The 17116-nt window shown below is 38.1% G+C and overlaps 1 protein-coding gene across 1 annotated transcript; it reads left to right on the top strand.

Moving 5' to 3' along the window:
* The first annotated feature begins 15920 nt into the window (after positions 1-15920).
* On the top strand, positions 15921-16883 carry LOC127137484 (U11/U12 small nuclear ribonucleoprotein 31 kDa protein). Its single transcript, XM_051063942.1, has one exon. It carries the CDS (start codon positions 16050-16052, stop codon positions 16881-16883), a length of 834 nt encoding a protein of 277 aa, XP_050919899.1. The 5' UTR covers positions 15921-16049.
* The last annotated feature ends 233 nt before the right edge of the window (positions 16884-17116 follow it).

Here is a 17116-nt window from a genome sequence, read left to right as displayed (position 1 = left end):
ATGTCATATGAAGTAAGAGACGTCACCCTCTGAGTCCATCTATAAGTGCTCTGAGCATCAACAAACGGCCCACTGACTGGTAGGAGAGCCATGAACCATCTGAGCAAAAGCGGGAGACAACATCTGATAGCCCCACCCTTACCATGCCTACTGTGAATAGCATAGTAAGTGTCGGCCAACAGAGTAGGGACTGGATTCCCTCCAATGAAAATGCAGACTGCAGCATAGTCAACAAAGTTGGGCATACTCGGAAACAGAACGATCCCATAAATCATAACAGCAAGCTGGGCATGAAAAGCTTCCCAATTCCCCCTCTCTGCTTCTCCTCTAGCAACTCTCAGCAGAAACTTCAAAGGTAGGCCCACAACATCTCCACTAGTCTTCCAACTATCACTGATCTCTCTGACACTCAGATGAAGAACTCTAGCAATAACCCTGAAGTCAACTTCCTTTGGTACATCCAAGAAAGGAATCTGATGCTGAATAGGGACACCCAACAGGATGGAATACTCCTCAAGAGTAGGCGCCAACTGATAGTCCTGGAAAGTGAAACATCTAAGCTCTGGGTCGTAGAATTGAAGAAGAGTCTGCACCGACACTGGGTCAACTACCATCTTCAACAAAGTCAACAGATCCCCATACTGGTCAACGAACCCCTTCAGATGATCACTGGTCACAAAACTGCTCAACTCCATTAGAGACGTCAGAGGCTCATGGTGAAAGCTATAGGAACAGGTCTTCCGCTTCGGCTCAGGAACTGTTGCCATCTCTATCAATGAATCAAGCTCTGGAATGTACCTGAGAAATGATATGCATGCAGGGATTAGTTTTTCTTTTTTTCTTTTTTTTTATTGCATTTATTTTGAAAAATAAACATGCTATGATGCACATGATGCAGACACGACTGGCAAGCTGTGCATCTCTGAACACAGGATCGAAACTTCGGCTCAAACTCTAATCACAATCATCTGAAACCCAAAGTCAACTGGTCAACTGCCATCTGAAACCAATCTGAGAAACTGAGTCACCAACAGGAACGCACTGAGTCACCAACTAGTCACCTACCGGTCACCAACAGTCACCATCTGTACCTGTTAAAATGATCATTCCCTCCCCACTCACGGGTGTCATCTAGGCCAGGGTAAGGTCGATGATACCCCCACCAGGGTCTGAACTGCTCGTGATGTCGATGTTCCGCTAAGTGGCGCATACCACCCGCTTCCCACGAATCACTCTATTCCTAGGTTTCCTAGATTGCACTCATAGCCTGGGTATTGGGCCTTTTACCTCGAGTAACACCCACCCCCAATCAGAGAAACACAGCCAGCACAGCAGATGAATGAATGAATGCAAACATTAATGCACACATTGAATGCAAACAGTAAATGAAATGAATGCAATAAACAACAGCAAATAGCAACCAAAGCCCTAACCTAGAGAGCGCTAGGAGAGACTCGCTTAGGGAAGAAGGACCAGCACAGGTCAACTTCTCTAGGAGTTCCCCAGCAGAGTCGCCAGCTGTCGCATTACGCGAAAAACCGGCGGGAAACAAGGACAACAGAGCCGCCACCGTGCGTTATTTATCCCAAAAGAGGGAAAGGAAACGCTCAGAGTAAACCTGGAAAAAGCATGGTCTCGCGACCAAAGAGAATGGGATCGGGAGTCGGTTATGCGAAGGGAAGGTATTAGCACCCCTACGCATCCGTCGTACTCGACGGGATCCACGCACAATAGGAAGGGAAATGGTTGCTAAAATACTGCTCACCAACACACAGATATCGGCTGAAAGAGACACAAGAACAAACAAGACCGACTCGGCAGGATATCGCGTCCTGGGCCTACTTAGTCTATCAAGCATAGACATCAGAGTCTAAGTAGTTCGGACTGGGGAAACGACACATGCTCGCTAGGATATCGCATCCTACGCATACGTATCTCCTTTGGACGAAGGAGAATCAGAGCATCCGTAGCTCGGCTAACACGCACACAAACAAACACAGGCAAAGGCAAACGTGGAGCCTGAATGCCAATCACTGGACTTACATCAGCATCCGAACCAAAACGCACACAAGAAGGCAAACGTGGAGCCTGAATGCCAATCACTGGGCTTACATCAGCATCCGAACCAAAACACACAAGAAGGCAAACGTGGAGCCCGAATGCCAATCACTGGGCTTACATCAGCATCCGAACCAAACAAACCCACACTGGAACCCGAACGCCACTCGATGGACTTACATCAGCTTCCAAGCACACAACAACACAAAACAAAGACACAGGCGCCCGGAGAGATCTGCTCATCTCCTGCCTACGTACCTCATCTGGCATGAGGATCAGGGCGACGTAGTTCCCCTACGGAGGGACACAGGACTAGCCTAAGAAGATGACCGAGGGGAACACAACTAGGGAGACTAACTCGAGCCTAGATGTTATCATGCAAGATTGTCCCTAAGTCAAGGTTTCTAGCTAACTTGCACAGGAATGCAAGCCTATCCTATTCAACACAAGCAGCAAATCAAGCATTCACAAGTAGCACACACTATATACACACAAGTGGGGCTCAATCAAAGGGTAAGACTGCAAGAGCAAGTCATCTGTACAGGGGTGGTGTTAGCTCTTAACCTTGCCATTGAGGGGCTAAGGTGAAGCTGATGAAAGGAGAGTGAAGATAAGACTTTACAGCTCTTATCCCTGGTCAGGGAGAGCTTCAGACAAAGGAGCGTGGGTTCAGAATGTGGGAACCCTTCTACACTCAAGACTCTGACACAACTGTACATTGTACAAGATCTTGGGTTTGTGTCCCAATGCATCAACACAGTGGTGTGAGTAGAGGGACGACTCAACAGAAGAGCGGGAGATAGATTGCTTATCTCTTTTATCCGCCAATTGCCTTAATCAAGGACTTTTCCTGCTTGGGGACAAAAATAAACAAGCACAAGCATCGCCTCTTAAGGAGGACTTCAAACAGGTGCCTGGCCAAGTAACAGGCCAGGTCTTCCAGACTACATGGAGACAAGAATGTTATACCTTAGTGCAAATTGCTTATCAAGCAAAGCAAAACAATATTAGCAACTAATGTACCTGAAATCAATCAAATATCATCAGTATACCAATCACAAAACTAAACAGCAAATGGTTCACAATTAGCTATACACAGACAAACACAATCCAATGCACCAAAGTGCAAGCAACTCAAAGGAGCCAAGCATCCTACAAAACAAAACAAGTTAGTGTACAATATCAAATGAGACAACTCAATCAAATGTGAATCCACCTCCTTAAGGTATTTTGCTTCTTAACCTGAAAATCACATTCAAACATGAGATACAAGACCACTAGGACAAGCCTAGGGTCAAAAGGAAGTGAAAAAGTCAAAACAGCAAATGAAAAATTATCAAAATCAAGATTAATCAATTAAAAAGAGAATCCAATTGGTCTCACATCAAAACTATGCACCAAATTCATTTCATGCACAATTGAAGTCAAACTAGGTAATTGTGAATCATGTATGAGCAAACAGAATGGTCACACTCAAACAAATACCTAAACAGCTCAATAAATTCCACACAAATTCCAGCCTAAACAGAACACATTCAATGAACAACATATCAATTTTCATGCCATTTGGACAAGAGGAAGTAGGTCAATGAAAATCATAAAGTCAAGACAAATGCAAACAAACCAATACAAGGCATCAAAACAAGTACCAACTTTCATCAATCATAAAACAGTGAAACCAAATGAGAAATGAATGGGACCAAAGCCAAAGTGACAATGAACATGTTTTGAATCACTCCATCAAATTTCACCTTCATATGATATGGTATGAGAATTTCACAAAGCATAGAAGTCAATCACTCAAACAAAACCCTAAAATGTCTAAACAGCAACCAAAAAATCTCAATCAAATAGGAAATGGCTCAAAAATTCCTAAAAAATTCATGGTGAAACTAGACATAAACAAGATATCACATGCAAAATTTGAAGGCAATTGGCAAAATATAGACATGGCAATAAAAATGATGAAGTTGACCTAACCTAGTGTGACACACATTGTCACATTTAACTTGCACACATCATATCTTAAAAAACCATAAATCCAAAATTCACAAACTATACATCAAAATCACCAGAAGAGAGTCAAGAACAAGCATGTGAAATTTCATTCATTTTGGATCATGTATAATCATTTTATGAATTAAATGGTGAAACATACACAAAATGCATACAAGTCAAAGGCAATAGGCAAAGTCAACAAAATCACCAGGCACAACTTGGACTACCATGCCTAAAAAAAACTAGACAAAATTTGGAGATTGATGCAAAAATTCCCATCTAATTTGGATTAAAATTGGATTTGTTATGATTTTTTGAAGTTTTGTAAAATAATGAAATAATTATTGAAGTAATTAAAATGATTTAAATTAATACGAATGGCAAAGTTGTAATTATTGGAATCAGTAAGCAAAACGCTGCGCAGCACTAATTGACATGGCGCGTTTCTATTGGTCCTTACTAGCGGTAAACACAATTTGAAAATGGCAAGGCACAAAAGCGGATCAAACACACGCGTTTTCCAGAATTTCTCAAGAACATCATGAATGTTCATCATCTCCAGAATCCATCATGAACAAATTGGCACGAAAGTGGACAAATGGCACATGGTTCTCTTCGTCTTTTCACGTACATCAATAATATACAGATGAAATCTCCTAATTCCTACTGTACAGAACGGATCGATCCAGAATAGGTTTTACATCAAAACTTCAATTCTTGATTTCTCAGCGAATATCCAATGAAAACGCACGATTCAAACTTTAGGTTACTCAGCAATGATCATTCTATCAAATCCCTATCTTAATTGGAGCAATTATGGAGTTTTATTTCCAACCTTAATTTGAGTGCATTGATGGATTTGATGAGTTCAGGCCTTGAAATCCAAAAACAGATGCGCATTGAGGTGTGACTAAGAGCATGTGATCAAGATTTTAGCTCGAAGCAGCTTGTACCAGTAGGAATCTTCAACTTTCATACAGAAAATGCAAATGCCATGGCCATGGTTCTTCAAGATCTTTCCACTGTGAGCTTCAACAGAAGTTACACTCCACCTGCCAATGATGATCAACAAGAGAAACAACAAAAAAGATGGAAGGAATCTTGATGAACAATGAGAAAAAAGTGGAAGTGCAAAGTGTGAAAAATTGAGAGAATGTGTGAGATTTTGCTTTGGATCTGAAAAAATGGAGTGTGATTATGAAAAACAGTTACAATTATCTCTCTATACCTCTCCCTAATCCAAAATTTAATCAAGATTAGCAAAGTTGGAAGGATTAGCATAATGTGCATTTTTCATGCTTTGGCCAAAATGCCCTTTTCTAAACCAGTCCATATATCAGTCCAACCTTGGTTCAAGCAAGTCAAAAATACCATTTGGAATGTGTTGCAAAAGGTCTCATGTGCATATTCCATGTTATGCTCAAAATCACTATGCCATGCCAAAAATGCAAATGAATTCACTTAAAAAATGGCATTTTGCTATGAGAGTTTTTGATGAAATTTGATTATGCACCATGAAAGATCATATGAAATGTGGTTTGCTCAAAGAAAAATCAACCAATTTGGCCATTCCATGTGAAAGTTATGCCACCTTGAATTTGGGCATTTTTGGAAAATGACTGGACCATATCTTGCCAACCACACATGGGAATTTCAAGTTCTTGGACTTTTTGGAATTGTGAGATCAAGATCTTCAACTTTCATGTTGGACAAAATTCCATTTGAAGCTTGTATGATGAAGTAATTTTGGGGAGAAAAACTTTCCATTTTGGGCAGTTGAAATTACAGGTCACCTGCTATTTTTGGAAACTTCTGATCTGACCTCCAAATCTTCAACCTTGGTCTTTGATATGTCAAATGAGACTTATATGGACATGAATGAGGCCTTTCAAACCATCTCACACCTTCCAATCCATCAAATCAGGCACAGTTGACCACAGTTGACTTTATAGGGTTTCTGAAGAAATTCAGCTTGACTATTGAGCTTTGATCATCCAATCTTTGGCCAAATCACTTCAAAATGATCCTTAGACCATATGAATTTGATAAGCCAACCCTAAGGCTTTGTCTCAATGAAAATGGCACTTGCTTGCTTGCTTGACCTGATCTCCTGACCAGTTTGACCTAATTTGTCAACTGAGCTTGCACTTGGGCAAATGGACAATGCAATGTTATGCAGGCAAACGGACAATGCAATGTTATGCAGTGGCCTAATGTGAAATGAATATACAAAAGGTAGGGTGCAAATTTGAGGTGCTACACTATGGTGGAAATGCACCAGAGTGACCGGGTCAAACTGCAGTTCTGAATGCTACAACAGATTCCAGAATCTCCCACGTGTTTGGGGAATTGACATCAAAAAAGGGTTGATGCACAATGGGATTATTCTGATTGGAGAGACTTTGCAAAAGACATGTGTCGTCCATAGAGGAATCAAAGACAACACATCTTGAACGAACCAGATATCCATGGTGCAAGACCGACTCAACAAAATATATGGCATGGTTTAGATCGGTAACAACTCAACAATTTGTATCTGAGCCGCGGTATTTGATGGATCCACGCCAACATGCTTCGTCATCGTATGCCCCACAACAATTCACCACCCAACACCAATGTGAACCCACCCAAACCCAACAACCAACCATACAACATCAACCAACCACATACACACAACAACCAAACACCCAACATCGCAACCCGTTCATGCCAACCACCCAACAACCAACCATCCAACGTCGCAATCCATTCATACCTCTCACTCAAACACAAAACCAAGAATCAAACCCCGCAACCACAACTGTCTATAGCCCAGATGATTCATATGGGTCACTTCATCGTAGCCCCCCATCAATAACACCCAACCATTGTTTAACTATAGTCGCCCCAGAAACCATTGCTTTGTTTCCAAAACGACTCAATGACCCAATTTGGGCAACTATATCGTCCCCAATTCACTCAACCACAACGCCCTAACTACGATGACATGGGCACCGAACTCCATTACGGAAGCGCCGTTGGCCAGAGCCCCTCCGGATATTGGGAGCAAATGATGACACATCTATCAAATACCGCTGGAACTTCCGTTGGACCTTCCAACCAACCATCGCTCGATCAGGTCAGCACACAAAGACCCCAAACACCTCAAGAAAATCGTGGAAGACCTAGGAGATAAACTAACGCACCGGGATGTGGAACAGGGGGACGTTATAATCGGACGGGTCATTAGTTTATTGTCAGTCCAATGTAACCAATTATTACATCATCAATGAATTTTTTTCTCATTACTATTTCTTTTTTATTAAATAATAAAAATTAAATATTAATAATTAAAAAAAAAATAGCAGGGGGTGTATGCGCCAGATGAATTGGCGCATACACCAATCAAACATACATAGGCGCCACTAACATTGGCGCCTCCTCATGAGGCCCAATGTAAGCGCCACTAGCATTGGCGCCTCCTCACGAGGAGTCTAATGCATGCGTCAATGATATTGGCGCCTCCTCTTCATGCATTGGGGGTACGTCAATTCATCTGCCGCATCCTCTATCAAACCTGATTATTTTGGTAATATTTTTGAATAATTGGTTATTTTGGAATTATTTTTGAAAATAATGGTTATTTTGAAAAAAAATTCTAAAAGTTTGTTTTAATATATTTGTAATATTTTAATACAAATAAAATAAAAAATAAAATTAATTATAAAAACAATGATATATTTTATTAGTTCATAAATGTCTATTGATTGCTTACTCATTCCATCCTAAAATAAGAATAGTTTAAGGTTTTTATAAATTGTCATAAATGTATAGGAGAATAATGACTTGAAAGAAGTTTTAATTATTTAATGGCATTCTGAAAGAAATTGATATTGAAAAAGTAAAATGATGTTTATTTTGAGATAAATTTTGTTTGGTAAAATAATTTTGAAATGAAGTACCTCTCTAATGAAAGTAAAGTTTTGAAAACTAAAAATAATGCAGCGTTGTTCAATAGCGAACCAAAATATTAGTTTGAAAAATTGGAGAGTAAAAAAATATAATTTTAGCAAAATAGAAGATAAATAAATAAATTTAAGTCAGTAATTTTAAAAGTATTTGTTTTTTAAATTATGAATTTATATTGTGAAAAGTAATCTAATAATTTTAGATGTAATTGATGGTAATAAATTCAGAATTTGAAATTTAAATTCTTTGAAATATAAAATATAATATATATTTTTGGTGACGATTAGGGTTTTCATTGATAGAATTTTTTTTGGTGACAACTCAGAATTTGAAATGTATATTCTTTTAAATTCAGAATGTAAGTAAATAGTTTTTTTTGGGGACGTTTCAGAATTTGAAACTTAAACTATTTAACTCATATAATAAAAATAATAATTTTTTAAGTTTGTTTAATCAAATATATATTTATTTATTAGTAAAATGGGAGGATCAAAGGTCTAAAATGAGGAGACATTAGGCAGCATGTCTCATAGACATTTGAACCGTTACTAAAAAAATTATCATCGAATCAGATACAACCATCAAAACTGGACAAATCTAGTTTGGTTAAAAAATCAGCACACTTAATAGTTTTTCTAAAAATGTGAATGAATGCACTTCTTTAAAATGCTGAAGGAGAAGAAGAATATGCCTAGCCAAAGTCGAACCTTGTTTAGACTTCAAAGGCGACCCTTGGAGAGCATCTGCTACTGTCTTTTTGCCATCTTGAACAATAAGGTTCTTGAAATCTCTCTTCCAAGCAAGCTCCAAACCCATAAGGACACCCCAGAATTCTGTAGCAAGACTATTGCAATCACCAATAGTCTTATGAAAGCCACAAAGTTATCTTTCTTGACTGTCACGAAAAACACCCCCACACTTAGTAAGCAATCTGCTAGTGGTAGCCCCGTCAGAATTAAAACAAACCCCGAAGGTGTGAAAAACATAAGAAAGGGGGTTTGAATTGAGTTTTATAAAACAAAAGTTTTTTACCAACTCAAGAACACCACTTAAAAGTTAATAACAAAGAGATAAAAACACAAGTATTTTATTATCGTTCGCTTGAAACTCAAAGCTACTATAGTCCACCCTCCAAAGTGATTTCACCTTATACACACAGATTTAATCCACTATAATCAACTGATTAGAATAATCACAAAGAAGCTTTTGTTTATTAAGTGGATCACTGGATTAAGATGCATATTATTTTATTCATTCATTGAGCATGGTACATGTCATTGTAGTCAATGACATCATCTACTCCATGCATAGGTTGCCTCGAAGGCTCACGTCTCATTAATTCAAGATTATAAAAAGCATCATTTGGTTCATAAGTACAAATTGATTCATATCAACAAGTCCTTTTGGCCGACCTACAAGATTGGTGCATTATTATGGTCCATCACGTCTCATGGCGAGCATTCTTATTAAATGAGCATTTTTTTCTACTCATCTCGGGCCACGTCTAAAGAGCTATTTAACAGATGGCGAAGGATTTGCATTTCCTGGTCCTGACTTGAGAAAATTTCCTGAGGATTTAGATTCAATGTCTTTTAATTCCTATAAGAAAGAAAATGAAACAGTTTTCTATGGACTTCATAATAATGTTACTTTTGATAAAAAAATACAAATTTAGATGTACAAAACCATTCTTTTTCCATATGGGCACGATCCTTCTGAGAATAAATTTTGTAAGGGGCATAGTTTACAGTTATATTGGTAGACCTCATGATTTACACACAGCCATGGCCTATGATCTAAAGACTTGAGGACATTACAATAAAAAAGTATATAAGCTTAAAACATCATGACAGTTGACCACGACAACTCCATGCACTCTCTTCACCAAAACACTTCCTGAAGCAGTAAAACAATGAGTAAGGATTTTCCGAAAGAGATTATGATCAAAAGAAGAAAAACTGTCACAAGCTGCCGAACAGCAAAACAGCAAAAACAAGCCGTCACACCCAAAAAACAAAAAACGGCTACAGACGCAAGTTCAGAGTATTCCTCCCAAAGCAGGCCATGTTGCAGACCTTGGCAACATGATTGTCCTTCAATGGCAGGATGGTTAACAACTCCAAGACAGATGATTCAGTTCAAGAATGTTGATGTTAATAACTGGATAGGGATTTGGTCGGTAGCAGAGATGTTAAACAATCGAGAAAACTAACATGCTAAACACAGTTGAGAGTATCTCTTAGCCTACACTTGGAAATGAGGATACATTTAAAGATTCACCTTTTTGGGACACAAGGTTTAGCTATAGCGGCAGGACCATTGCATTATGAATCATCAATTAAAGACGAGATTGGTTTAAACGCCATAATGCTCCAAACCAAAACAGTGCCAGGGTATGCTTCAAAAAAAAACCTGTTACAATAGAACCTATTATCAGAGAACCATGACAGATGCTGAACCATGACAAGAAGAAACCTGTTACCAAACCATCTAACCTTGTTCAAATATACGATCTAAAAACTGCACAAACCACTACTGCATCACCAAGCATAGCAACCCACAAATCAGCTCACGCACAAGCAAAGTATCCAAAACAAAAATAATCATTACCATAGCAAAATTTCATTCAAACTTCTAACACAATAGCTAACAACATCACATTCCAAGTTAACAGGTTTTCAGCATATGACTAACCTCATGGTAATAGAATCACAGGAGCAATCATGACTACCACCATGTAAAACACAGCAGACTAGCAATCCAAGCTCAGCCATCAACAAGGTTAACATCCATACAAGTATCATCAAGCATCCTGAATATCATTCAGATCACCTACCAAATACCAAACCAAGTATCAAACATGGCATCAATTTAATGGTCATAAGACTTGTAAGCACACAATTGTTATGATAAACCAAAGGCAAAGATTCACAGGATTCGAAAATACTTGAGCAGCAATTCATACCTAAATGTATTAAGTCCTCACATCAGCAAAAACGGAAGAAGTGTTGTGAATCGAAGTTGAGAAGTCATCAATTAAGGTTAAAATATATGCCAGTAAATACCAATTTCCTTACCTCAATTGTTGAAGGTTTCACCGCAGTAAAAACTAGATGGGAGATTCAGTGAAGACGGCCACGCATTTGGAGATTTTTTGGGACCACAATCAAATCCGTTTCCTACCACATTTACATTGGTCCCCACCAAAATCTAAAGAAAGATTTGATGCTAACGGAATGATTCCTTTTTGCACCATCTGCCAAGGATCCACACACGATTTTGGGGAGCTCATTTCACTCTATAAAAAGGAAAGCTAATCGATTGAAAAAGGAGAGAAGAAAAATACCGTCACTCTGCTGAAATCCCAAACGAACCTTACACCGAAAAGCTCCGCTAAAACTCTGTATTTCAACTCTGATTTTCACACTGAAAATCAGGGTTTGAAGAGCTTGACCCCTTCAATCGCGTGCAAAAGGAAATGACAATCAATTAGAGGAGAAAGTCAGAATCAGACAGAAAACAAGGAGTGGATACAGAAGGATAGAAAGAAAAGGAAGAAACTTGAAACAACAAGCAAAAGAAGAGGGACAACGTCATACATACTCACCGAAGGTAATCATGGCCGTCAGGTCTTCGTCGGGGCTACGATGCTCCGGCGGAATCTTTCCCTTTTATTTTGCTTAAAAGTGCTTTGACCTTGTATTTTGACTCGTTAATTTCTGCTGTTGATTGTGATATAGAAAACGGGTTAGAAGCTAAGATTAGGTTTTCCTTTGAGGTTCCGATTCGCTACTGTTTTCTAGATCCCGTCGAGGATTTGGAGGTTTGAGGGGATTGTGGTCGTTTGTCACGTTGGAAGTTTTGAACTTCATGTTCGAGTCCTGGTTTGTTTGAGGATGAACACCGAAGGGTGTTCATCGGTTTCCTTTCAAATTTTTTTCTCTCTCTGCAGTTTTGGATTGGGACCATGCACACGATTTAATAGGGAGAGGATATTTTCCAGAAAGAATGAAGAGTCGTTTTAAGAGAGAGAGACAAAATTATTTTGATTTATTTCTTTGCTTTAAGGGGTGATTGTTTCTTCTTTTAAAATATTATTAAGAGTAAATTAATGTTATTGATGATAGATACTTGGGTGCTGTCAGATTATGTTCCCAAAATCTTTATGATGTTATCAATGAACAATGATGCGCGTGGCGGTAGGTAAACCGAGGCCAACCTTTTCTCTTCTCGGTGGTACCACTTGGCTGAGTAGGAGAGGATTTTGGGCCTTGTGGCCCATCCCGAAAATAACACTACTTTAAGTCCCTTGGGCCTTCTTTGATCCAATGTTTAGGGCCTAACTTTTTATTTATTTCCCAAACATTCCAATTTGGTCTACTTGGTTTATGAGCTATTCTTGATTGTTTTAATTAAAATTAAGATAACACTAATATTAGAAATATTTATTAGTTCGGTTTCGATTACTATTTTCAACTCTTCTTTTTATCTTGTTATAATATTATAATTAGTTAAATGGTGGATTAATGGTTAACGTCAACAAATAATTTACTTTATTTTCTAATAAATAAGTTTGACGTTGGTCCAATACCAAATAGTCTTTCCCAAAAGTATATTAATTCTAAATAAATTCAAATTCACCGTATTTAAATAGTATTCTCTTAAAAATTATTTAATTTAATTTTGAATGAAAAGGAGAATAGTAAGCCTCCGCTTCACTATCTCTCGACTATTCGAACAATTGGCGTACGCCATATTGCTCGGATTTTCGTCATTCATTTAAAACCCTAAAACTCCATAAAATTAAAATCACTCCACCAATTAATTATAAATTCTAAAAGTTTTATTTTTAATAATTAATCTTTGAATGAAAAGGAGAATAGTGAGCATCCGCTTCATTATCTCTCGATTATTCGAATAATTGGCGTACGCCATATTGCTCGGATTTTCGTCATTCAATTAAAACCCTAATAATCATACAATTTCAAATCAATTTTTCAAATCAAACATAGGTTCTAAATTCAAATTATTTCTAAACTTCAACCATCATATTCAAATCATTTTCCAAATCAACTACAAATTCTAAAACATTTAATTCTAAATTTATGATAATAAAGAGGATAGGAGGCGTACGCCTCACTATCTTTCGATTATTCGAATAATTGGCGTACGCCACATTGCTCGAGTTTTTGTCATCAAACTTAAAACACAATCGAATAAACTCAAATCACCTCTTATATCAAACCCAATTTTACAAAATAAACTATACAACTTCAATAGAGAATGGGAGGCGTACGCCTCACCACTCCTTGATTATTTGAATAATTGGCGTACGCCACCTTGCTCAAATCATCGACAAATCCAAACCTACCAACCCAAAATTCAAGCTATCTTCATAAATCGAATACAATATCTAAACATATCTTTTTACAATTTAAACCTCGGGTGATAAAAGATGGGAGGCGTACGCCTCACCGTCTCTCGATTATTTGGATAATTGGCGTACGCCATATTGCACAAATTATCGACTTCCGACTAAAACACGTTAAATAAACTTGGATAAGGGAATAGGTGGCGTACGCCTCGTTATTCTTTGAATAAGCAAGTAGGAGGCGTACGCCTCACTACCGTGCGTATTCAACATCCACAAACAAACTTTCAAAACAATTCGAACGAAAAGGGAATAGAAGGCGCACGCCTTATTATTCCTCGAAAGAATTGAACGATTGGTGTACACCATATTGCTCAATCTTTCGTTGTTCCTCAAATCATCAACAAATCAAACCTAACTTCTCGCCCTCGAGCGATCGAAACCAATCAAACCCAAACACGTCAATTCAACTCGTCACCCCCGCGTGACCAAAACCCTTTCAAAAAGAACACTGTCAATCCTTTCTAATGCGCACAACAAACCAGTGCTAGAGCCTCCACCGAGAGTAGACAAGCCAGTGTTTAGCCGTTAGAACGCCGACCTACACAGTCGTTCATCAAAACAAAACACAACCAATATTCGTAGTAGCCCGAACTACGAATGCTCTGATTTCCTTATTGCACCATAAGGATACGTAGGCAGGAGATTGCTGTATCTTCGCGAGCACACTAATAAAAAACCTCCCATTTCCCCCATCCTGAGGTCTTCATCCACATCTATCATCAATTCTAATTACTCGAAGCAAGCAGATAAACAGTCAATTAACAGTCAAATAGCAAAATCAGACTAAAAGGTTCCCGTTGAGTACAACGGACGTGAGGGGTGCTAATACCTTCCCCTTGCGTAATCGACTCCCGAACCCGAATATGGTTGCGACGACCATTATTCTTATTTCTAAAGGTTTTCTCGATATTTTCCTATTCCTTCATTGGAATAAATAAAGTTCGGTGGCGACTCTGTTTCGAACAACATTTTTTTTCCGCGTCCTATCGCGAGGGATCGCATTATCATCTTTTTTTGAGGTGCGACAATTACATGCGACTCTATATGACTAATGCACAAATACAAGCTATTCAAAATCCTTTGATTCTTAGTAAAATTGGTGTCCCCACAACGACAATAAAGTGGATGAATTTTTCTGAAATGAGTCATCTTATATCAAATGTATATGACTGAGTTTTAGTTTAGTTTACAAGACATAGTTTTTCGTAAATCGTTTTCCCTCTGCTAAGTTGCCCTCCAAATAATTTAAATGGTCGGGTTGTCTTGATTAGACAGATTGCTACTAAGATGCATTTTATACAAGCTTATTTGAAACGAGGGTGTCCTCTACCACCAACATTCGTAGAATGGAGAGAACGTCTTAAGGAAGAAACATCTGAGTGAGAACTTTGCTTTTTTGGATAGGATGCATGAGTTCTAGAAATTAAATGATGTTGAAAAATAATACAATAGAAAAAAGTCTAATGCGAAAAGTTCAATAAATTTAAAAAGATGTCATCGATTTTGATGCATTTTAATCGTATGTACTTCTAATTTTGTTGATTCACTATGTTCATTTTTATTCTTATATCTTCATTTTAAGATGTCCAAACATAATCTAAGCGTATAAATAAAGCATTACTTTTGAAAACAAATTAATTGTTGAGTTTCTAGTAAGAGATGAGTCCTCTTCAATTCTGGACAAATTCTACATAAGAGTTTTTAAATGTTGTGAAACTGAAGTTATTAGACTAAGGTTTTGCTTAAATTGATGCAATGAGATGATATGAAGTGATATGAGATGAAATAGAATAAGATTACATTGTTTGAGTTAATTAAAATCAGATCCAGTATAATAAAATTTTATTATTCTATTTTATTTCATTTCATCACTTTTCATTAGCATTGTTTCCCTTAGATATGAGGAATAAAAAATTACATCACTTTCTACTAGTATTGATCACTTTCTACGAGTATTGTTCCCTTTAATATGAGCAGAATGAAAATTTTCATCACTTTCCATCAGTATTGTTTCTCTTTTATATGAGCAGAATCAAAAACTTACTTTGTTTTTATCGCTAATTATTCAAATAATAAAGTAATAAAATTTCTATTTCACTCTATTCTATTTTTGCTAAATTTCAATAACTCTATTTATCTTAAGATATTAAAATATAATCTAAAATAATATAATAAAATTGTATATCTAACGAACTAGAAATTTTTGTCTTAAAAAATCTAGCATCATACTAACAAAAAATTATTAAAATTTATATATGCAGATGGGTGGCTGACCAATTAAACAAAAAAATATTAAAACATAATAATTTTTAGTTTTATGCTATCTTTACAAGTACTTTGGCGGTGAGCAAGTTGTCCATTTACATATGGATAGTACTGCTTATAAAAAAATAAGAATGGATAAAACCATATATAAAACCAATCCAAAATATCCGGATCCATGTCCAGATCCGCTTGGAGTTTCGCTTCACTTCTCTAGGGTTTCTCAAACGCATTATAGAATCTCTCCACTCTCAGATTTCCTCTATAGATTAAAGAAGCATCGGAGAACTAATTCCGTCGCCGGAAACCGAACGCCGTTGCCGGAAACAAAAAACCTGAACCGAAAAAAATGTCAAGCAAGAAGAAACACAAACGAAAACACAGCGACAGCGATGAAGACGACGACGTTTTCTACTACCGCTACTGCGCTTCGTCCTCAACCCCCAACACCACCACCGGCACCACATCCAGTAATCAACCCCAATCAAAACCGAACAACAAAGGATCATCAATAGGAGGAACAGGTGAACCCTTAGCACCATCAAAATCGACGCTATACGTTTCTAATCTAGATTACTCCCTAACAAACTCCGATCTCCATACGCTCTTCTCTACTTTCGGCCGCATCGCGCGTGTAACCGTTCTCAAAGACCGTCACACGCGCCTAAGCCGCGGTGTCGCGTTTGTCCAATTCGTTTCTCGTAATGACGCCCAACGCGCCGTGGCGGAGATGAATAAGAAGATTCTCAATGGAAGGACACTAACTGCTTCTATTGCTGCTGATAATGGACGTGCTTCGGAGTTTATTCGGAAGCGCGTGTACAATACTGAGACTGCTTTGTGTTATGAGTGTGGGGGGCATGGTCATTTGTCGTATGAGTGTCCGAAGAATCAGTTGGGGTCGAGGTCGCGGCCTCAGCCTAAGAAGCCGCGACGGGGATTTAGTGGGCTGAGGGATAGGGATGGGGAGGAGGAAGGTGATGAGGAGGAGGAGGAGGGTGGTCAGATTGCTGCGGAGCAGTTTGACGATAATTGGGCTTCTGTTGTGGATGATGAAGCGGGTGAAAGGTTGCTGGGGAGAAACAGAAATGATGATGAGGGTTTGGACAACAACAAGACGAAGAAGAAAGGGAAGAAAGCTGGGTATTTCAGTGATGAGAGTGATCATGATGATGATGATTGATCATGACTATGTAGCATTGACACTTCAGATTGAAGGTGTGTGTTTGGTATTCCGCATTACCGCATTATTCAACTAGTCCTGTGTGTCGTGTCTATATATGTGCCAGTGTTTCATAGATCTAAATGGCAATTTTTTGTTTTTATCAAGATATGGTGTAATTGATGAAATTGTTTATATGTTGTTGGCTTGGTTGGATGTGTTTATGGTTTTGATCACAAGCACATGTTAGTTAT

The sequence above is a fragment of the Lathyrus oleraceus genome, chromosome 4 (genome assembly GCF_024323335.1).
Source record: "Lathyrus oleraceus cultivar Zhongwan6 chromosome 4, CAAS_Psat_ZW6_1.0, whole genome shotgun sequence".
Classification (NCBI taxonomy): Eukaryota; Viridiplantae; Streptophyta; class Magnoliopsida; order Fabales; family Fabaceae; genus Lathyrus; species Lathyrus oleraceus.
The sequence above is the reverse complement of the archived record's forward strand: the minus strand, read 5'-3'. Positions and strand labels throughout refer to the sequence as shown.

Bases quoted from the DNA above. Each gene is read 5' to 3' on its own strand.
- LOC127137484 (XM_051063942.1), top strand. From the start codon at position 16,050: ATGTCAAGCAAGAAGAAACACAAACGAAAACACAGCGACAGCGATGAA.